The sequence below is a fragment of the Ambystoma mexicanum genome, chromosome 7q, assembly GCF_040938575.1.
Source record: "Ambystoma mexicanum isolate Mex_15411 chromosome 7q, UKY_AmexF1_1, whole genome shotgun sequence".
In the NCBI taxonomy this organism is placed as follows: Eukaryota; Metazoa; Chordata; class Amphibia; order Caudata; family Ambystomatidae; genus Ambystoma; species Ambystoma mexicanum.
The window spans coordinates 830,998,708-831,022,466 of NC_090941.1; the positions used below are offsets into that span (position 1 = coordinate 830,998,708).

General features: G+C 44.3%; 1 protein-coding gene across 1 annotated transcript in view; it reads left to right on the forward strand.

Moving 5' to 3' along the window:
- CCDC82 (coiled-coil domain containing 82) overlaps positions 1 to 23,759 on the forward strand; it is a 362,315-nt gene that overhangs the window by 25,783 nt on the left and 312,773 nt on the right. The window contains exon 3 of the mRNA XM_069639163.1: positions 14,886 to 15,084. Coding sequence (XP_069495264.1) covers positions 14,886 to 15,084 — 199 coding nt within the window. The remainder of the gene's footprint in view (positions 1 to 14,885; positions 15,085 to 23,759) is intronic.

Sequence of the window (23,759 nt, forward strand, 5' to 3'; positions counted from 1 at the left end):
TGAGCTGTCCTGTGTGATCGGATGACCTACAGTACGTTCTCATTGTGATCTGTTGACCACCTGGGCTGTAGGGGAGTGTCTATGAAGATTTTATACAGCTAGAAGATGAGGCTTTTATCCCGTTTTTGTTTGTGATTCATTTATCCAGGGATAGGACGCTGTACTAGCTGCCGCCTTGTTTTTGGGGTGGGCAAGCCAGAGCCGTATTTGACAGTATCTCAACCTTTCTCACGCCCCTATCCCAAAGTCTGCTTTTCATTGCTCAAAGGATTTTATGACCTGACCCTGCATCTTGTGTATTCATGGATTTGCATGAATACACTCCATGCATATCCATCAGCAAATGCTCCCCTTTTCATGGCCAGAGTGAATTGTTAAAAAATAAATTAAAAAAAATTCTTTAAACTGGGAGGGGGTGTGGTAGCCTCGCCTTTTCTCAACAGTATGTCCCACACTTAAGACCTCCCCCTCTCTTTCCTCCTCACCACCCCTCTGCCCTGGAGTGATAACTTTCTTCTTTCCTCCCATCTCTCCTTCTCTACCCCTCAGGCCGAGCCAACTCCAGCGCTGCCACCTACCTTCTCGGTCATCAGAACCATGAAGCGTGTGTAGTTGAGGCTTTCGCTGCCACTTTCTCTCCCGCTCCTCCTCCTCTGGCTGACCCACATCCTGACACGGCCCTTTCCATTCTCCACTCTTCTGTCTCTGATACTATTAATATTCGTGCCCCTGTCATGAGGATCCGCTTGAAGCCCAAAGCCAAGTTCAACTCCTGGTATGACTCTGACCTCGTCACCCTTAAATGCAAGTGCAGGGGAGCTGAGAGGAAAGGGCTAGCTTCTTGCACATCCTCTGACAAACTGGCTTGCCGTCTGCTCCAAAGGCAATACCGGCTCTCTGTCCGCACTAAGAAGAGAGCCCACATCCAAGTCTGCGTCTCTGCGGCATATAACAAATCTGCTGAACTCTTTAAAATCTGCTAGGAGCTGACCAATCCTGCTGCAGTCTCTACCTCTCCTGTCCGCTCCCAGGCACTGTGCACGGCCCTGGCTTTTCATTCATCTCTAAAACCCAAGACATCCTGTCCACCAACTCCTCCTCTCCTCCCTCTACCTCCGGCCCCCCTGTGGCCACCTCTCCTCCCTCTTTCTCTCCTCTGTTTGCCCCTGACAAGGTTTCTAGGCAAGTCCGATCTATGAAGTCTGATCCAAAACCATCAAGGACTACATTGACACCCACGCTCCTGCCCTGGCTGACTTCTACAACCACTCCTTCACCACTGGAGTCTTCCCTTCCCCCCTGAAGCACTCTCTTCTCAAGAAACCCTCAGCCGACCCCCCTCCTGCCTGGCTAACTATCACCCGATCTCCATCACTCCTTTCCTGGGAAAACTCCTGGAAAAGCTGGCCATCTCGCAGCTTAATATTCACACTTAATCAGTTGGTTGTCTCCATGATGATCAGTCTGGCTTCAGAGCAGCCAGAAGCACAGAAACTGCTTTCCTGAACATCCGTGAAGACCTGCTCTTTAACCTTGATTCTAATCTCCCCTCTGTCCTCATTTTACTCGATCTCTCTGCAGCCTTTGACACAGTAAACCATGTGATCCTGCTCAATCGTCTCCGTGATAATTTGGTAATCACCGATCAGGCCCTGGTCTGGCTGACCTTGTTCCCCTCTGATCGACCCTCCCATATCCAACTTGGTTCCTTCCTTTCCTCTATCTCACTCTCTACCTGTGGTGTTCCCCAGGGGTCTAACCTCTCTCCCTGGCTGTTAAACCAATACCTGGCACCTCTCGCCCACCGCATTGCCGCTCTCTGCTCCAACTTTCAGTGCTATGCGGTTGGCACTCAGCTTGTTTTCAGGCTCCCCTCAACCACCTCTTCTCCTTCTCTTATCTCTGGCTGTCTGCTGTCCAGTAGTGATGTGCTGCCAACAATCTCTTCCTTAATGCCAGTAAGATGGAGATTCTCCTCATCGGCACACCTGAACCCTCCTTTCCTGTCGCTCTAGCCGGCCTCCCTTGGCTCTCTTCCTGCTCCCACCTGCGAGGCTAACAACCTTAGGGTCATCTTGGACTCCACACACTCCATTTCTCTTCACTTCGCTGACGTCTCTAAGAAGTCAAACTACCAACTGCACCTACTCCGAGGTATTCTTCCTTTCCTCTCCTTCCCCCAGATCCCAGAAGCTCACTGTCTCTAGAGCTCTGGTTCTCTCTAGGCTGTACTACTGCAACAGCCTCTTTCAAAATCTGCCTGCTTCTACCCTCCGCCCTCTGCACCTCATCCAGAACAGGACTGCGAGACTTGTCCTTGGCCTCAAGCCCAGGGATTGTATCTCTTCAGCACTGAAATCTCTGCATTGGCTCCCAGTGGCTGCAAGGATTAAGTTCAAGACCCTCTGCATTGTCCACAAGGCCATCCGGGGCCTGGAGCCTCAATACCTCCAACTCTCTCTCTTCGTGAATACCTTCCTACTTGAGCTCTTCGCTCCTCCAACTTCCTCAGGGTTAGTCGCTTCTCCAAGCAACGAGTTGGTGGTAGATCTTTCTTTGGCTGGGGCCTCCCTCTGGAACAACCTCCCTGCCTCTCTGAAACTTGAGGAGAACCATCTCTGGTTCGGAAGTACCTCAAGACCTTCATCTTTGCTTTTGCCTTCTCTCTTCCTCTCCCCTGCTGATTTTCTGTCCGATATTGTACTGGTCACCTGGATACCCTCTTATTTCCCACCCAGTTGTACACCTGCACTGCCTGCCGGCAACCCTTGCACTTGGGTCTGTATTTGTAACCCTACAGTCCCCCTACCTGCACTTTTGGACACCTGCTGTCTGCACTTACCCTTGCACCTGCCACCTGCTGGCCGCAGTTCTTGTTATTTTTTTGATCCCATGTACAGCACTGCCCCCTCCCCTTTCCCCTGGCACTTATCCCCTCCCGCCTCGTCTACACTTGCGCAATCGCAATGCCATTTGGCCTAGTTAAATCGTTGTTTCTGTCCTCCCTCTGATCCCCCTTCCTTGCCTCGTCGCGCCTTGAAACACTTGTGTATAGGTGCTATACAAATGCCATATCGCATACCCCACAACCCACCTTCCCCACTGTTTTAAACCCCGCACCAGCATTGCCACCTCCCACCCCCCCACCTCTCCTAAAATAGCCAACAAACAAACTGTAACCATTTTCGGGGGTGGATCCGAGCTCCTAAGGAGCCCAGGGAATTCCCCACACTAACTGAACGTGTGGAGAACGCCTAATCCTCTTTTGTGGATTGCCACTGGTACCCCTACTCTGTACTCACACACCCAGTCATGTAGCCACACGGTCGGTCCTTGATGCACAGCCGCCCGCTTCCAGAGCATCGAAGACCGCTTCTCAGTAGAAGTCAAGGAAGGTATAAAATAGTGAAGAGGAAGGGAGCAGAATAACCAATTTGCAGTCCAAAATTGATCCTCATGTGGTGTCTTCCCCAAGCCCCCTGTTCTGGCCTCGATCCAGCCTTCCGGGAGGTGTTCTGTTTCTCCCACCTTCCACCGTTCCCATGCCTTCCTGGTGGGGGGGAGGGGATCTCTGCCCTTCCAGACCCTCTGCTGAGTGGAGGTTCCTCGTCTAGGTGTAAGATGGTCGCCCCTTCCTCGAATGTCGAGATACAATGTTGTCGCCCTTCCCAGACAAAAGCCAGGCCGAAAGAGAAGGTCCATCTGTATTTGACTTGTTTCTGAGACAAGAACCGGACCACGGACCCTCGCCCCCTGAATGATTGTTGATTGTGATAGGTCTTGAAACAGATGCACCACCTTGTTACTTTTCACTGGGCCCACCTTGCATGCCATCTCCAGTACGTGTTCCTTATGACATTATTTTGAACCACCCAGACATCCTGAGGCCAATCGCTCTGTTCCCCTCTCTTTGGGCCCACCCGGTGAATACGGTCCAAGGGGATCTCCCCCCCCCTTGCTCCACACTTAACAGGTATCTGAACATGTGCTGCACTGTCGATTGAGATCTTTGTCCTTGACATTTTCTGGGAGATTCTTGAGCCTAATATTGGATCTCTGCAACCTATTCTCCAGGTCCTCTCATTGCAGTTCCAGATTCTGGGCCACACGCGACAGCTGTTCCAGCGTTTCATCACTCTTCATAGTGTCTTCCGTAAGTTCCCGGAGAGCACTCTCCGTGATAGCCGTCCGTCTTTCTCGGGAGGCAATGCCACTTTTAATTTCTCTGAGTAAGTTTCAGGTCCTCCTTGATGTTACCAAATGCGCCTGGAAAGAGTTAGTTGCCGTATCCTGAAATTTGCTGAAGCATTGCATTAGATCGTCTTTTCTCATCGCTATCGCAGGTTGGTACTGTGATGAATGGACAGACTCTGGGAGTGCAGGAGAGTTCGGCCTGATATCCGACCATGTGTCTAGACCCCAGCACTTCTGTATGGTGCTTCCTTGTGTGCTCCTAGGTGGTTTTACAACTGGGTTCGTGTCTTTAACCTTTGGTTTTGCCATTGGACACCGGGGTGGGGCTGCGTGATGTTCCCCCTCAGTTTATTGCTGGGGGCCCCTCCTGGGTGTGAAGATCCCTTGTCGTAGACCCTTTGTCAGACTGAGAGTTGCCCCTCCCACCCCCCCACTGCTGCTGGTCAAGTACACCTCCTCAGGGAGAGCATAAGGCAGACTGTATTGCCCCCTAACTGCATCCTGCAGTTGCTGGCACCAGAAGGTAGAAAGGCCTCCCAGATGGGAGTGCAGCACAGCCCAAGCCTTGCTATAGAAGGCTCCCTCTTGGAAAATCCATAGACAAATGCCCCAGAGCTTCCAGGTCGTGTCTTCAACTTTGCTCGTTTCCTAAATGTGTGTTTCTGCATGTATGTCTTGTTGTTCCTGTAAGGCTTTGTGTTCCCATTGTGGAACTGCCCCGCGTTTGCTTGAGCCCTGGCCTTTGATTTAATGAGGCTTGGGCTGCCACCGCAATCTGCAACCTACCGTGAATCCCAAACGGGCTGTGCAGGTCCCTGCACTGGCACTGCTGCGGTGGCGACCTCCCGTTCCAGATCTGCAGGGGGACCTCAGGCCTAGCACCCTGTTGTTTCCAATGCCGGGGGAGTACTCTCACACTTCTACTCACTGCCGCCGGCCCTGGGTCCTATGCAGCTGCCAGTCCTTGTGTGACACTGACACTGCAGACTAAAGGACTTGGCCTCCCTCGCATCGGGGCAGAGAAATCTTCTGGGGTTGTGCCCGCCTCAATCGGAGCACCCCCAACCCACAAGCTGGGGACAGCATTTCCGGGGTGCTGTGGGTCTTTACACTCCTTTCTGTGACTGGTGTACGGAGCTCACGCAGCTCACACTGACTTGTCGCGCCGGCCATCTTGGAATCAAATCCAATGTACTTTATATTAAGCGATCCACAGGAAAAGGATATTTATATTTAGCCATCCACAGGAAAAGGATGCCATCTGTAGGATATTCTGGGCTGCAGCTGGAGCTCTCTAAAGATGGGTCCATAGTTGTGCTCCCTTCCCTCCCCCCCCCAGTAATCACTCTGTACCACGGGGGTTTGGTATTACAGCTTTATTGTATCAATCAACATATTGAACATATTGAGCCACACAGTTACAGCACTGTACAGGTAAGCTGGAGATATTGTCTTGGAGAATGTTCAGGAGCCGGTGGTGGGGCAGCAGTGTCTCTACTGCATAGCCTGCTCTAAGAATGCCGGCTCCTTGAACCCACATCCCTTTGTGCTCCGTAGTCTCGCGAGAGGTCGGCTCGTGAGACTCCAGTCTCTACAGCCATCATTACAGTTTGCACAACAGCACCCTTCCACACAGACTATTATTAATCCCTTCTGCAAGCTGTGTCTTTGCTCACCTTTGTGATAAAGATTTGTTTTTTTTGTTCATATTTCCCTATTGTGGTAATTTCACACTTCTGACTTGTGTTGTGCAATCAGACCTACTATGAGGCCAGTCCGAAGAGCTTGTTTGCAGCAGCACTCTATTCACAAAATGCTGAAAGACTGTATGCGACCAGTTCATACATGCGACTTAATTGGTGGAAATGAGTTGTGCGTACACATATGCCCAGCCCTCCCAAAAACTCCCTCACAACTCAGGCACTTGTATTGTAAATTGATATGTCTGGAAGAGTGGCAGTTTCCTGGGAAGTCAAAGGAGGGACATGCCAATGCACACACAGAGTAACCTGATTGTTGCACACACACGCAAAGCAATGTACTCCTGTAGCCGTTTGCCCTTGTTCCAAACTGGTATAACTCCATAAGAACATATTTGTTCTGCAAACATGTTTTCTTGAAAGTATTTCACTTTCCCCAAAACCTTTAAAATGTTCCCTTTCACAGGTTTATTTGTTCAAGGGGCTTGCACTTGCTTTCACTTTTCTTTTTTTTTTAGTCATGCCCGTTCGTATGTGCAAGTCAGTGTAACAGGTGTAAATTTGTGAATGACAGGAGATGTGCATTTGCGTATGGTCTCATGAGCAAGTTGTGTTTATCGCCCTTTGCAACAACAAATAGAAATGGTGTGAATTGGACCTCCGGATTGCAGCTCCGGAGAAAGGTGCTTGCTGTGATCTAGGCTCCCTGGGTAGACTTAACCTGAGAAGCATTTCAGAGCCAAAGACAAAAGATTGACAAATCAAGAAAGCTTCTGAATTTACTTGTTTAAAACAAATTGATGCTGGATGCTCAAGATTCACAATTCTGCAAGTACCCCATTTCCATGAACTGTGAGAAAGTTGAATCTAGAGCTTAACCCGATGCATGTTATATTTGTGTCAGTGAACAAAATATAATTATTAATTTAAACAATTACACTTTTTATTTTATGTATAAAGTCAGAATAATGACAAAAACCCTCCTGATGAATCACCAATATTATTCGGTGGAGATATACGTGTCGATATAGTGCCCGCATGTGATAAGGGCTTCTGTGTGCTCTAATTGGATTAAAACTAAGTTTGGCGCAAATTATCGGATCACTTTCTTCATTTTGCATTGTAATTTTCAGATACTGGTCAGCCTCAGCATCTAGAATCTGATTGCACGCAACTCTATACTAACAATTAATAAAAGAATGAATAAGGAATCGCCATCAGTTGCTGTAAGGCTGAACATATTTCCCAACGCAACCGAGGCAGACTCCACGGGTGACCTAAATAATCGATGACATCAACCCTTACGCAATATTAAATTACAGTATGTCAATAAACTACCAATCATGAGATCAAGAGGCTGAACAGCTTTCCTCTGGCCAAACGTTGCCTAACCAAGACACTAATGAGAATAAAAGCAAATCTTTGAAAAAACGATGAGAAATTGGAACAACTACAGAAAAATTAACTGGTGAGAAGTCAAAACTATGGAAAAATATTTGTAAGTAGGAAGAATTCCCAGAGGACTCTGAATATGTATTTTCCCCTCATTTGAAAAGGATGATTTAGTTGGCTTTAAAGAGTGGGAACAACTTTGACAAATGCATCAAAGGAAATGATGCACAGATTGATACAAAATGCATAAAAAGCTCATGATAAGATTACAAAGGAGATACTAATGATCAAACAAGATATTGAGGCAATAAATATGCCGGAAGCAACATTTAAAAATGATGAAATCCTAGATGATTTCATACTCTTGTATACCAAGGAACTTAACATCAAAAAATAGAAAAGAGTCTTTAGCAACTTGATGGACTATACGTTTAAAAGGGTATATACTTTCCAAAGACCTCAAACTACCAGATTTCCCAAATCACCACAATAGGCCAGACCACAAGAGTCATTATCAATACAAATATCGCCACAATCATCAGACATTGAGTCAGAGTGATACCGAACTTGAAATGGCCTCATCTTCATTATTATCACAACAGCTCCTCCAGGAAGCTGTTCATTTTTAGACAAATATATCAAATACAAAAATGTCAGAATAAACCAACAAACAAATTGGAACCAGTATAGACCACCAACTTCAAATACATTCACCCCAAGAGGAAGAGGACAAGGAGAGGTAGGGGCAGTTGTACCAAATCTTGCATCAAGTTACAAAGGCGTGCAACCAAGATAAAAAAAAATACAAGGTACAATAAGAAAACCTAATAATTAATCTAACACACTTGGACACACCATATTGAATAAAGGACTCTCATTCAGCCACACTGGACCTCTGACTACTTCACTACCAATGTTGACCTGTATAAGTTCTGTAGACGTTTTAAGCTTAAAGTATTTCTCGAACATAACCGAGCAGACCAACCAAAACCACATACATTGCATCAGATTTAACAGTAACAGATGTTGAAGACACGGCTAACTTGCGCAACATGCAAGAAGAAAATGAACCACACACAATCCAATCTCTTTCTGCTGATCTCAATACCATTATGGGCCTGTCTGAAGAAACAACATTAAAAGCCAAGTGAAAATGTACTCCCCATTTAGCATCTGACAATGCGATGGATATATTCTAGAAAGCAACTATTCTATAAAGCAACCCAGCAAGACCTAAGAAGAAACTATCTCTCGGGCATTAATCCCAAAATTCATCACAATTTATCATTGAAAGAGAAATTGGAATTCGAACGACTAAGATGAGCTCTTCGATAACGATAAAGAAGGCAGAAAAAGGAGGTAATATTGTCCTGATCAAAACAGAAGACTATGTCAAATCAGCTGTCTAACATTTAAGCCAATTGAACTGTTAAGAAAAATGTACTACAAGTCTGTTCCTGAAATTAGTGGAAAACTATGGCCGTTCGTTGTTTGGAAACAGGTCTACTTACAGAAGATGAACATGACTATATGTACAATCCATTCCCGGTACTAGGTACAATCTATTTAATTCCCAAAATTCATAAACCTTTTGACAATTTTCCATCTTGCAGACCAATCATAAACAGTATTGACTCGTTAACGCAACCAATTTCTCAGTATATCGACAAACATCTAAAACCTCTGGTATTAGTACTACCATCTCATATAAGAGACACCTAACCTGTTATCCAACAGTTAGCATCAGTAACCTGGGAGTAAAACTACAGATTAGTTATGCTAGATGTTTCTTCACTCTATACTAGCATCCTACATACGAAAGGTATTGAAACCACATCTACTTTTTGAAAACAAGATCTGTCTCTTTCCACCAACAAAATGAAATGCTACTAGAAATGCCGGACTTTACACTTCAAAATAACATATTTACTTTCAACGGGCAACTGTACAGACAGAAACAGGGAACATTTATGGGTGCAAAGGTTGCACCATCATACGCAAATCTCTACATGGGCCACTTTCAAATAGAATATGCCTGGCAACATGCTGCATTCACTACAAACAACTGTATTCTTTCCTGGGGTCGTTATATTGATGATGTCCTGATTATTTGGAATGGACATTTGAAAGAACTACAAGAATATCATGACTATCTGAAAAACGACGAATACGATTTACAATTTACCCTAACAGAAAGCATACCCTCAATGAATTTTTTGAACTTGGAACTATAGATCAAAAATGATACAATACATATAACTTTATTTGTTAAACCAACTGCAGCATCCGGACCATGTGATTCTAAATATCCCATATGGAGAATACTGCAATCAAGTGTAATTGTACATAAAATCAAGAATATGAGAAACATGCCAAAGACTCAATAAATGCATTCAAAGCAAGAGGGTACAACCGCCATCATCTCCAGAAGACCTATCACAAAAAACATAAATTCGGACAAGAGCAGAATTGCTAATCAACAAACCAAAATCTAATTCTATAACCAATTCAGACAAATTCCGAGGTTCATAACCACATATGGTTCAAAGACCAAGGTTATCAGATCCATTTTTATCTAAGAACTGTCATATTCTAAAACTGGATAAATACATTTCAGTATATCTGGATGATGCAGCAAGCCAAACTTTCCGAAAAGCAAAAAACCTAAAAGATCTACTAAGCCCTTCACATTTTGTAAACAAAACTCAAACAGGTCTTCCACAAATGTGGACTAAGAAATCACTGGTAGATAATTTGAAGTGTGGCAAATGTAAAATATGTCCCAATTCAGTAAATGGTATTTCAATGCCAAATAGAATAAGCAGAAAAATCAAGCAATTTAAAAACTGCAACACAAAATGTGTCGTATACGCCATTCAATGCATCTGCCTAAAATTATATATAGACAGCATCATTAGACCACTGAAAATTAGAATATTGGAACATTTGAGAACAATAAAGAATAAGGATACAAGATTTCCATTAGGCTACCATTTCCAACGGGAACCTCAGGAAGAATCTAAGGATGGTATCAAATTCTTTGGCATCGAAAGAATCTGTATGCCGCCACGAGGAGAAAATAAAGGAAAGATCTTGAGATCAAGAGAAGCTTTATGGATATGTCTATTGGGCACATGCCAAACTGGTTTAAATGAAGATGCAGAGATGCACAACTTGCTTTAGAGAACCACATAAGCCAAAGACAAAAGATTGACAAATCAAGAAAGCTTCTGAATTTACTTGATTAAAACAAATTGATGCTGGATGCTCAAGATTCACAATTCTGTAAGTACCTTCTCTCCATAAACTGTGAGAAAGTTTAATCTAGAGCTTAACCTGATGCATGTTATATTCGTGTCCGTGAACAAAATATCATTAATTTAAGCAATTACACTTTATTTTAGGTATAAAGTCAGAATAATGTCAAAACCCCTCCTGATGAACCACCAATATTATTAGGTGTAGAAAAAAGTGTCGAGGGACCTTTTTTTGGTGTTGTGCCCACATGTAATAAGGGCTTCTGTGTGCTCTAATTGGATTAAAACTAAGTTTGGCGCAAATTCTCAGATCCCTTTCATCATTTTGCATTGTACTTTTCGGATACTGGTCAGCCTCCGCATCTACTGGTCAGCCTCAGCATCTAGAATCCAATTGCAGCCAACTCTATACTAACAATAATCTAAGAATTAATAAGGAATCTCCATCAGTTGCTGCAAGACTGAACACATTTCCTGTGGCGCTGGTGGTAGGCTGGGTTAATTTATGAAGGGTCTAGGTTCCTCTCTTTGTGGGGGATACTTGTCTTTTCCCAGGTTATAAGCACAACAAAACTATTTCTTCCATGGGTACTGGTCATGGGAGCGGATCGTTCTTCTGCCCCCCCCCCTCTATTCAGTGAAGAATGATTACACCGAGCACAAAGGTAAATGAGGGTAGTGTGGCATATTATAGGATAGGGAGTGGGGGGAGAGAAAAGAAAGATGGGCGTCACGTGGCTGCCTCTGTGGAAACGTATATAAAACAATAATGGTGGGGTCACAGAATTCCTACTCCTCGCCAACAAAACTGACCCAGACTAGTAGACCTGGCTATCAACCAGGAACCCCGATGGCTTCAAACCCGAGCTCACCTCCTGCGCCAAGTCCCTTGGGTTCCACATCAACAAACACCTCTCCTTCAAGACACACATAGCTAAGAAAACAAAGACTGCTTGATATCGGCTCTCATTCCTGCAGAAAGTCGAGCCCTTTCTCCCTCGAGACAGCTTTAGATACACCGTTCAAGCGCTGGTCCTATCCCACGTGGATGGGGCCAATACCCTCCTCAAAGGCCTTCCGTCGTCCTCCCTTGTGCCCCCGAGAAGTGTCCCACACGTGGCTGCACACCTCATCAAGGGTCTACGCAAATACTACCACATCACCCCGGCCCTCATCGACCTTCCCTGGCTCCCACTGCATGCACAGTTCACCTTCAACTCTTGCTGCAACATCTACTCCTCCGCCATCGTTATTCTTCATCCCGGACCTTTTTCCCTTATCCTTCTCCCTAGTTCTTCTTTGTAAGCATTGGTTTTCTCAGTCGTCCTGGTCCTTCTCCTCCTTAGTCCTAGTACCTTTTAATTATAGTCCTTCCTCAGAATCCTCTTCCATCATAATTCTTCATCCTAGGCCTTCTCCATCATATTGGGCCTTCATCCTAGTCCAGGAGTTGCCAAACCTTGGTACTCCAGATGTTTTATACTAGGATTCCCTTCGTCCTGCACCTTGGATAATGATGGCTTTGACCAACGGGAGTTTTAGTCCCCTGCTTTGGAGAACCAAAGGTTGCAGGTGCGTGTCTAGTCATTTCCTCCTAGCCGTTTTTGTTCTAGTCGATTCTCACTTCCCTGCAAACAGTTATTAAGATGTACATGTCCTCATACACCTGGTCTCATACAGGTCTGATATAGGTGTACACATTTCAATTTGCACGTTTCTAGCTGTGCATACAAAACGTACTCGCCCACCCAGCCCCCCCAGTTCTGCACATGCACACAGCATACCATTTCTTTCTCGCCAAGAGTCAATAACCACTGGCCATCTGCGAGTGCCAAGTGCAAATTCATATCATGTATCTGTCGTTTGTTTGAGTGGTACAATCTTATGTTTTAGGCTAGTGGTTAGATTGTTGGGGCTTAGACCATGTTGCTGGGCATTGTTTACATTCCCGGATAATTGTAGCTAAAATGTGTTTTAAACATTGATAACCACATGCTGGTCGTACAGAGATCAAACTCATTTTATGGGCTGCATATTGTGCAGGCCTCTTTGCCTCAGCTGATGTTTTAATATTTTAGGAATGTTTTTAATATTTGAGAAATGTTTATTTGGCTATCAACTCGTTATAACGGTCACATGATGACTGGCCCTACAACTTGCATGATCTTTGAGCTAGGCTGTTTTGTATGGGGCCAATCCAAATTCATTGCTATAAATTGCAATGAAGAACTGCAAACGCCAACATTATTGACTGTGCCAGTGCTTGTATTTAGAATATTAGCAATCAAGGGGGGATGCAGATTAGCCAGCGAGACAGAGGGAGTGGCGTAGAAGGCCGATTACCATAGGAGTCGCAAGTGGACTGCTTTGATGTAAATGCAGTGGACACTGAGCTTCATGTTTGAAGCTGCCTCCTGCTATAAGGTATCCGTTTTGCTGTAGAAATAGGACAACTGTGTACACTACTATCGGAACATATAGGACAGGCCTGAACGAGCAGGTAGAGAGGCCTTAATTCCTAAACAACTGTCTGTGGAAGCAATGAACTAAATGCAGCATTAAATGAGAAGCCCTTTTTAAAAAAAAAATATGTTGCATTTTAAAACTGAAATAAATTCACGCTGTATCCAACATTCCAAAACATTGTAAACTTTTAAGGTTGTGAAGAGCAAGGATGAACATTTTTTACATGTCCAAACATAAAATAAATTACAAAAATGTATACTGCTTAAAGTGAACAATAAATGCATGTGCAAAGTATGCCAAAGATGTGATTAAACACCACTTATATAGCCTTTGCACCCGTGAGGAGCAAAGGTTTTCAATACCAAATAAATTGGTGTTTGCAAATGACACACTGCAGGTGCATGTCACGGCCATAGAAATACAAAATGGTGATCTACATGCATCATACCCCATTCCCTGGGCCATCACCGCTCTGTCCATTTCAGCGAAAAAGCCACGCATGCCACAACTCCACCAGCAGACTTTACTGGATGTTCAGCTCCAGTTTGGAGCCCCAGAGCAATGTATTCTGGGTATTGAAATTGGCTACTGGATGAAGCTCTGGGATGTCTGAAATGGTCTAGTTTTGTTTTCTCCTTTTTTTAAAAAAATGTTATTTTTTTACAATTATTTATTTAAACCCACCGTACAATTGATGTTGCTTGCTAAACATGCCCCAGTACTCCAATCACAAGAATGTCAGACTGCACCACAGAGAACGATCCCCAATGAGGTATGTGGTTGCCTGCATCCTTGAGGCCGTCTCTTGGGCTGATAATGCTATGTTTGAAAATAGTGCTGTCTTATAAGACAAAGATAATCTTACATGTAGCATGAATGATTTTTAGCTAATTTGGTTGTTCATAATGCATTGCTCAGTGTCTCTGAAATAGAGGTTAACTTCCAAGGAAGGCAACTGGGATGGGCTGTGGCTTGAATTGGACTGTTTGCTGAAATGGGTTATTCCACTCTCATACATCAGGTAGCATTGATGGTGTTCTGATTCTAGAAAATAGTCAAATCTGTATATATTCCTGATACAAATGTACATTTAAGTATTCATATGACGACATGCATGCCATGGATGGAAAAACGAGGAATTGCCCAGAAAATACTGTGATACGGACCAGCCGAAATTTGCCGGCCAGTTGAAGCATGTCATTGTGAAACGCAAATTATTTTTTAAAAAGTGCATTAGGACCAAACGTAGATCTACTTTGCTTTTGTTTTATTTTATTTATTTTTGTTTTTTCTCCTTTTTCTCTTTTACGGTTTATTTTCTCGGATTTATTCTTAAAAAGCTTGTCCTCTTTTTCTGAGAAATTTCTCATAAGAAAATTTTATTTTTACTGTGGTAAATCGGCTTGATGTTGTTTTTTATATATTTTGTAAAGATCTACTGATCAAAACAAACAAAAATGAAAAGATCTACTTTGCAAAAAGAAGGCACATGTAATTTCCTTCTTAAAATGTAAACCTAAAGATCTAAGGCCATATAAGAAATATGTGTAACATATGTTTGTTCTGTAGAATAATGAAGTTGGGAATATGACTGGGATACAAATGGGATATAATATGTACAAAAGGATTGACTAACCAACACTATTCTTGTACCAAAAACCTCTTTAACAAACTGTAAAATACTCCACAGCACATCCTTTTGACTGAGCGTTTCCTCAATGGATGATTACTTGCTTTCGATAGGTGTGTGAGAACGTGTGCTATCCTTTTTTCTTTTTTAATTACATATTTTTTTTATATCCAGTTTAGGTGTTACAAATCTTTTTGCAAAATCCGTTTGAATATTAGTGAAAATGTTTTCCTTTTATTTAATCAGACCGCTGATCAAGAATCATTCCCATTTCCTCTCACACCAAATGAAACTAGTGATCCGGAGGAGGATGAAGATGATAATGGGAGTCTAAGTAGCTTTATAGTCCAAGATGAAGATGAACCCACCGGTGACTCTGAAAATGGAACCCAATCATCTGCCTTATCTCATCATGCTCTCTTTTTACAGCATCACATTCCTTTGGGTAGGTTCCAACAGAAATGTAATTAAATGTGTAATGGTATTTGACAAAAATGTGTAGATCTGTTTAGTATCCTCGTTTGATCCATGACACATGTATGTTGTGGGCTGAAAACCTTTTTTATTTCTGGTAAATCAGTGCTGTTAAGGAGTTCTCTTGCTTTGCAATATAGTGTAACAGGAACATTTCTAACATATTCTTGTTGGAGTGGTCAGGAAAGGTCCTCACAATCAAGAGGGGCTTCTGTTGCATGTGCCATATATGTAACTGGGGGTGTGACAAACTGGGCGCGATGTTGCAACCGCATATTTATTTATTCACATTTGTAAAGCGCACAGCAGCCCTTGGGCATCGTGGCACTTGTTACATAAGATTTGCTTAGTTAAATAGTACAAAACCTAATGAAATGCATATAGTACAATCTTAGTTACAGAAACATGGAGTAGAAGACAGTCTGGGGGCAGGCATGGGGGGAGGAAGAGGTGCGCTGAAAAGGGTGGTTTTCAGGGCTTTCCTGAATGCTAAGAGGGATGGTTCCGCTCTAAGAAAGTTGGGAAGAGCATTCCAGAGTTTGGGTGCAATATGGGGGAACCAAATGCCTCCTGCTTTGGTCCTTTTTATGGTTGGGATGCAGCGTTTGTTGGCGTAACAAATTCTTTTCGGGCGAGAGGATACCTCTCGTGAAATGGTGTCGGAGAGGTAGGATGGAGCATTGAGTGAGAGTGACTTGTGTGTGAGCATTTTGAATGTGATCTGGTCTTTCACTGGGAGCCAGTGCGCGTCACGTCTTGCTTGAGAGATATGGTCCCTTTTAGGTATGTTGAGAGCAGCTCTAAGAGCGTTTTTCTCGATAACCTGGAGACAGTTTAGATTTTTCGTAAAGGTTCCTGCAAGTAGGACGTTGCAGTAATCTAGTTTTGCACCAATAGTAGCGCTAGGCAATTATGTTTGGAAAGATAAGGTTTAACATCTGATGAACTTCGTAGTATGGGCAGAGGCTGAGGCAATGGCGCTAACCTGACGTGTCATGGACAGAATAGAGTCTAAGTAGACCCCTAGTACCTTGACAGATGGCGAGACAGGGATGATCGAATTGTCTATGGTGAAGTTGCAATATTGTTGTTCAAGCTTCGCTAAAACCTCTTTGGGGCCTATTATGGTCTTGGTTTTATCACTGTTTAGTCATAGCCCATTTGTGGCATCCAGGCTTGGATGGTGCTGTAAATTAAGTGGAGAGCAGCCGCATCCTGGTCGTAGGAGCCAGAGAGGGGTAGGAGTACCTGTGTGTCATCGGCATAGTTAGTGAAGCCAGCTTGTCGGTTCGGTCCGGTCCATCTACTCTGTCCGGTCCATCTACTCTGTCCGGTCCATACATTTCATCCCTTTTGTCCGCTTCATCCGTTACATTTACTGCATCTGATTCATCTGTTTCATCCACTGCATCATTTCATCCTTTTCATTCACTGCATTGTTTCACCCACTGTATCTACATCATTTCTTTCATCTACTTCATTCCGTTCATCCACTTCATTCGTTCTATTCAGTTTATCCATTTTAATTTACACTAGCAGTTCAGTTTTAGTTTTCATTTTTTCTCGACCGTGTCTCAATGCTGTTTTTCTTTTTTTTTTTTTGTTACAGCAACCACGGGCTACCGTTTATTGTTGCTGTTATACTGTTTGTGTTAAGAGTCTATTTTTAGGGGAAGAGCCATGTTTTCAGTAATTTGCGGAAAGTCATGAGGTCTTCGGTGAGTGTGGGGTGGAAGTGAGCTCCCCAGAGTGGGGGCCAGGGCTGAGAATGATGATCCACCTAACGTGACTGAGTTGGTTTTTGGTATCACTAGGAGGCGTTCAGAGCTTGATCTTAGAGTGCGTGGTGGATGGTAGGGTTTTAGTTTGTCCTGAAGATATTGAGGTCCGGTTTTATGCATTGCTCGGTGAGAGATGCATAAGGTTTTGAAGGTCACCCTTCGGGCAACCGCAAGCCAGTGCAGAGTTTTGAGAGCTGGGGAGGTGTGAGCAGTTTGGCTGCGGCATTTTGTGCTCTTTGTAGTTTAGTCAGGTGGTACGCATGGATTCCGAGGTAGAGGTAGTTGGCATAGTCCAGTCTTGACATTACAATTGATTGGACCGCGGAGAGTCTGTTCAGAAAGGAGGGGTATGGAAAAATGCGCCTGAGAATTTTGAGGTGGTAGTGGTAGGACTTATAGACGTTGTTGACTTGGTGCGAGAGGGTTAGGTCAGAGTCTCAGAGTCGAGAGTGCATCCTATTTCTAAGTTTACCTATACCACAGTTATGGACAGTTTCTAAGTTCAGCAGAGACACCGGAAGATATTATTGACACTCTAAGATTATCTATACCACTGTTAGGGATGGTTTCTAAGTTCAACTGAACCATAGGAGGATGATATTCAAACTTTTAGCTATACCGCAGTTAGGCACTCTTTCTAGTTCGTCAGTAGCACAGGTTGATATTATTTAGAATTTCCAAGTTCAGTTGCACCACAGGAAGGTATTATTCACGTTTTTAAGGTCAGTTATACCACAGGATGATATTATTCCCACTTTCTAAGTTCGACTATGCCATAGGGTGGGAACATTCACGCAGTCTAAAATGAATTGGACTATAGTAACGTTCTTGGGCACATTTTCTAAGTTGAACTAGAACACATTTATGCTTATTAGGTACACTTTCTAAATTGTACTAGACCACTGTTACGTTATTAGGGACAATTCTAAGTTCAGCTTTGGCATAATGTGGTTATTGGGCACACTTTCTAAATTGAACTAGACCACAGTTACGCTATTAGGTGCACTCTCTAAGTTGAACTACACTACATTTACGCTATTAGGCACACTTTCTCAAATGAACTAGCCTACAGTTACGCTGTTAGGTACACTTTCTAAGCTCAACTTTTGGGACACGCGTGCTCAATGTTGTTTGGAGTACAGTCTAGCTACATGAATTTACAACAGAAGGGCTTGTAGGTTTGAGTGGTAGGGTTGTCTGATGTGAAGTAATTGCTTCAGTCCCCACCCTTGCCACACCTACTGTTTGGTGGGCGCTTGCTTCTTGTTTCTCCTGCGGATACCTGCGGATACCTGCAGATACGATCTCGAGCCGTCCTTTGCCTGGGGGCCTTGGCTGTGGGGGCTGCCAGGCAGCGGGCTGCCCTGGGAGTGTTACTTTTGACCGAGTGAGTCAGCCAATCAGGGCAGAGGGCAGGCTGGGGGGGAGGTGGCTACAGGGGAAGCGGAGGGGGTAGCGGGTGTTAGGCCCAGACACGGGACCAAGGAAACAATTAGAAGCGGGGTGGGTGGGCGGTTCAGGAGGCGGGACGGGACAGGATGCGGAAGAGGGTGCGAGGAGCAAGGGCAAGCGGCAACCAGGGCTCGGGGCCAACAATAGTGGTTTCAATAGGCTTGTATGGCCTACAGGAAGTCAGGGAGCTGCAATGCAGGATATGATAGTTGCCGGATATACTGCATAGTTGACGGGTGAGTGCTATGTAGGGGGGGGTCTCGAGCAGTGCTGGAGCGGACCTGCAGATCAGGTCGAGCGATACACAGTGGTGAGGCTGATGAGGTGAGCGGGGGTGTACAGAGGCAAGGGTAGCGACATTTAAGGGTACATAACTGTTAGGGTTAGGTGCACGCACAGAATGTGAAAGGTGGGTGTTTCCATGCAGTGGCTAGATCAATAGGCTCTATAGACGGCAATGAATGGGCAGGTACATTGCATGTAGTACGCGGTGCAGACGAAATATCGCTCCTAAAAACAGTATATTTTAATTGTTTCTGAACATTGGGAGATATTAAGCAATGCAATCCTGGGCATGACAATTTGTGAGGTGTACCGTAGGATAATGCCTTACTTGCGATAATCTGGGCGGTGCATGTGATGGTCTAACAGGATACGGAGCACAGTACAGGACCAGGTGCTGGTGGATATTAAGGGGAGGCTACACGAAGCAATACTAGACAGTCATTTTCGGTTAGAAGCATCCAACTGCGTTTTTTTCATTAAATAATCTATGCATGCATATGGTGGTTTAGCAGTAAAATACGCTACCCAGTAAGGAACAGCGCCTCGGGCGGTTTGAGAGCAATACAGGATAAAAATACTAATGTTGTGAGCACCGTGTGCTTATCTGAAGTTCAAAGAAGTTACTTCGTAGTGGTGAGGATCAGTCTGGTTTAGGTGAGATAGGTAGCGCAAATCCTACCACAAAAAGTTTGTAGGAGCAGTAATGTTCGGCAATCGGACGGTATTGTTAAATATGAATAGGATCTATTACTTGGTGTTACTTTTTGGTTTAACTGATACAGATTAGCTTTGTACATGTGTAGAAGGACAAATGCTAAACCTGTCAAATGAAATATAAATGCGATTCAGACATAATGTGCTATGGAGTGCCCATAAGCAGGCAATGAGGAGTTTGTATAATGTGTTTGCGAAAAATGGGGTCCTTCCTGAAGAATCCACTTTAAAGGAAAGATGGAATTTATTAAACATGCATGCACACTGAGAAAACATATAAAGGGGATATATGAATCTACACGTAGTGGGCTTTTTATAAACAGATTAAAACACAGCAGTCAGGGGTTAACTTTGTGAAACTGGTTCTGCAGAGTTTGAGGCCAGAAGATGGGTAAATAGGCGACTTCGACCTTGGTGATGGTCAGCTCTGCTAAAGGAGCCGGACATTTTTATGCTCTGATAAGCATTGCAGAAGGCAGATGTAATCTCTTGAAATGCATGAGAGCTTGACAGAGGGTTTTCGCTGTTTGTTCTGACCAGCAATAAACCATGGTGTGAATCGGTGTCATGATCAATGTCGCTAGCCCGCTTGGGCAAAACACTGGAGCCAGGCCACGATCCCCTACATGGTCCTTAAAGGCCTCCCCATCTCATCTGAGATCCAGTTGGAGCCAGACCTGGCGCCAGGCTCATACATGACTCATAGGATAGACTTGGCACTGGACTTCGTAATGCACTTTGGGCAATATGGATGCCCCCACATAACTCAGTTCCATGAACTGAGCTATGCGGTGTAGCTTTTTGGGTGTGGTTCGTCCTAGGGATACCTGGAGGCTATATAAACAACGCCTTTGCGTTACTCTGCGCCTGGCGCGTGACACTCATTGTGTTCGGAGCGGTCTCCTGAAGGCCTTCTTTCCTACGCATCCCGCGTACCTGAATGAACAAGAACAGCATTAACATCACACTTACCTTGAGGACAATCCTGCTTCCATCCATCGCTCCTCCGGTCCTGTGGACAGCATTTCGGCAGTGTCTTCTCCACCTCGGAACACTGCACCCTGGAGAAGCCATTAGTAAGCATGCTCGTATCCCCGATTCTTCTAAAACAGCAAGAAGAGTCAAACGCTTACTGAACTCGAGCCGCTCATGGTAACTTTAGCTCCGGAGCACGCCATCGACCTACAAAGGAAAACGACCACACAGTTTAGCACATAAAGGACAAGAAGGCGCCACACATTGCGCTTTACTCACCGCACCATATCTCTCAGCCGGCGGCCATACTGGAACATTGCAGGGCCTGCAAGGGACAAAGAGAGACATAGGTGAGCACAAGAAAAAGCGAACAGCGCCGTGCATCACGCTTTCACTCACCGCTAGTGCTCGGCTCCCCTAAGCCGCACGACACAATCACCGACCCCCTCCAACACCTAAGGGAGAAGAGAAGACATTAAGGGGGCAAGAGACAAGAAAAGGACAGTTCACCAAGAATCAACAAACTTACCTTGTCGGGCTGGAGTTACAAGCCCAGACGCATTGGGCCCGCACCAGTGAAGCAACTAGGTCGCGCAACGCCCACATCTGCCGACGCACCCCTGCACTGAAGAGCAGGACGGAGAGCACACGACGCAAGAAAATAAGGTGAGGAGAGGACATAGGGGCAGGTTTGGTCCTCAAGGGAAGTGGGGGTCAAGCAACCAGAGACAATAAAGTTAAAATCTGGAAATCCTGTATTTCAGGCCCAGTCCCCAGTCGAACAGATTCCAGGGAAGGGTACGAGATCGTGAGTGGTCCAGACAGGCTGAGTGGCATCCACGTGGATATAAGGTGAGCGTTACACTATGCTATAGGCTAAAGTGATTGAAACCCAGGAGTTTCAATCATATTTTCGGATGTGCTGTGTGCAATGAAAAGGCAGTTAATTTAGGTTAGAATATTCCAATGGAGCCAGTGAAACGGGGGATGAGATGGTTATCGCTAAATCAAAGAGAACCTGTTTATTCAGCCTTCTTCATATGGCTTGTAATATTTATGGCCATGTGCAATTAACAGTTCAGGTTTAAGGGCTTAGGCCAGTTATTACTAGTAATGAATTGTGTGCACACAAGTGTTTAACTGGTTGATGTCCTGACCTACCACAGAGAAGAGACAAATCCGAAAAGGTGTTTTCTGCACATGAGCTGAAGATGGTAGTTAAGATGAATAACAATGAGAATGTAGGAATTGGAGGAAGGTGGGATTTCTTTGACAATATTTTGTCCAGTCGCATGTGGGGGTGGTTTGTAAAAAAATATATGGACATGTTTTAACTGTTGCAAACATGTATATAATGTGTCAACGTAGGTGGTTCAGGGAGACTTAGGTTAGTTTGACTCCACAGCATCATCTAACTGCTCCCCGGACTATTCTACAATAAACTTGCTTTACGTACAAAACGTGCACTCATTCCTTAGGTGGTGGGCCTGCTTGGGTTGAGGTAATTGGGGGTCTGCAACCACATTCTTCACAACAATGCCTTACCTTATGAAATGGCTCCAAGTGCTGACTGGATCTAGAACCTTTTAAACAATCAACAAGGGGGGAATTGGAATAACTCTAGTCTGACTTTGTCACTGTGACATTGGCATCACTGGTGTTGGAAGTAAGCTATCTGATATGTGTGCATACACCTCTAGCCATTTCTTCACCTTCCAGAGAGGAAGTGGTACCTTGCATGCATGGGACGCATGTGTGCTGTAACATTTAGGCATAATTGGTTCTATAAAGGGTCAAGGTTTGTACTCGTGTGGAAGATAAATGCATGTCTTTCTATTTACCAGATCATTGTGATGTGTTATACGCACAAGCTCCTTCTAGCTGTTGTTCATCAAAACTACATTTTAATCTCAGAAAATGGCTACCTTTCATATACAAAACTGTATTGTGCCTCAAATATGCGCAGTCTGCAACTAGCAGTTTCCCATGTACAGTCAACTCCCAAAAGCCCATTTGGCACGAACGAAAGCAACCTCGTGCCATGCAGATGTCTAGTGGTGCCTGTTACCTTATTAATCAGGTATTATAAGATCAGTGAAAGTATGGTATGGATGTAACAACCGTCCATGGCACCAGTACCCATCATAATCATAACAGCTGGTGCCTTTGTGGTGGGCTGCGCATGCTGCCATTCCCTCATTAGCTGGCCAAGCCAGAGACCCCATTGTCAGGGAAGATAGTTTAACGGCAACGTGCGCGCCTTGGAAGCAAGACGACAAGAAGGAACACAGGTTCGATCCCCGGGTCTGCGCTTAGAAACCTCTGGGTGTTTAAGCGCGTTATAAATACGCAACTAAGACAAAAAAAGTACTATTTGCGCAACTGAAAACAAACAATTCCTGTAACAGCGCATTGATGCCCGCGGGCTATGTGAGCACTTTAAAAATGCAAAATAAATAAAAAGGGCTTTGTCTGGCAATCCTTCCTTCATTCTTAAAAACCCTGTGCAGCGGACTTCTCCAGCCCCCCTGTCCTCTGACCCCACCATTCAGTTTCCTTGTCACATGGCATTTGTTAATTAAACCAAACTGTCGAGCGGATAAGGCCTTAGGTCCCCACTTTTGCAAGTCCATACATCTGTGCAGCTGTGCAGGGGGCCAATGCCAATACACCAACTTTTGACGTGAGGTCGCTTGCACGTTTGACAAAAGCCACAAGATTTGTTGCGGGCTACACTCCATCATCCCCTCTCCTATCCCTACAGCATGCTGTTTGTACTTTGTTTTTAATATCGAATACGCCAGTATTTAAATCAACTGAAAATGTGTGCATTGAAGCGTTGAAGTTCACACAAGATCTGTAGCAGTCTACACTCATTAATTCATTGTCCTGTGGTACATGTCGTTGTTGCGAGCTGGTCATGTCTTTGTTTTGATATAAAGTATACCAATATATTCCAATAAGAAATGTGAAATAGGGTGAAAGACAGAAGGCTATAAGAAAAGTTGACCTACAGCACAAGATCTGTAGTGTGCCACGCTCATTCACTATCTCCCCAAAAAAACGTAATTCTATGTCTTAATGATTTTTTAGTACTGTATGCCACAGATATCCGGGTTAGAAATTGAGTCGAGCTGGGAGCGATGTAGCTCCTGCTTCTAGCCAAGGAGAGCCTGATTAGCTTAAAACCAACAGCTCTCAGGAGCTTCATTTAGCTCCACAGGCCAACTGGTGCCTTTACAAACATGCATGTGTGACATTTCAGTATTTGAGAATGCTTCTAAAGAACAATTAGGGCATATCTAGTACAGATCTAAACATAATGAATCATAATAAATGGACAAAAAGTTAGTGTGCATCTCATGTAGAAGTTAGATTTGCGGTCTGCTTGGTACTCGTTCCTGATTTCCCCAGTGGTGGCTCCTGCCTACTCAGTGAT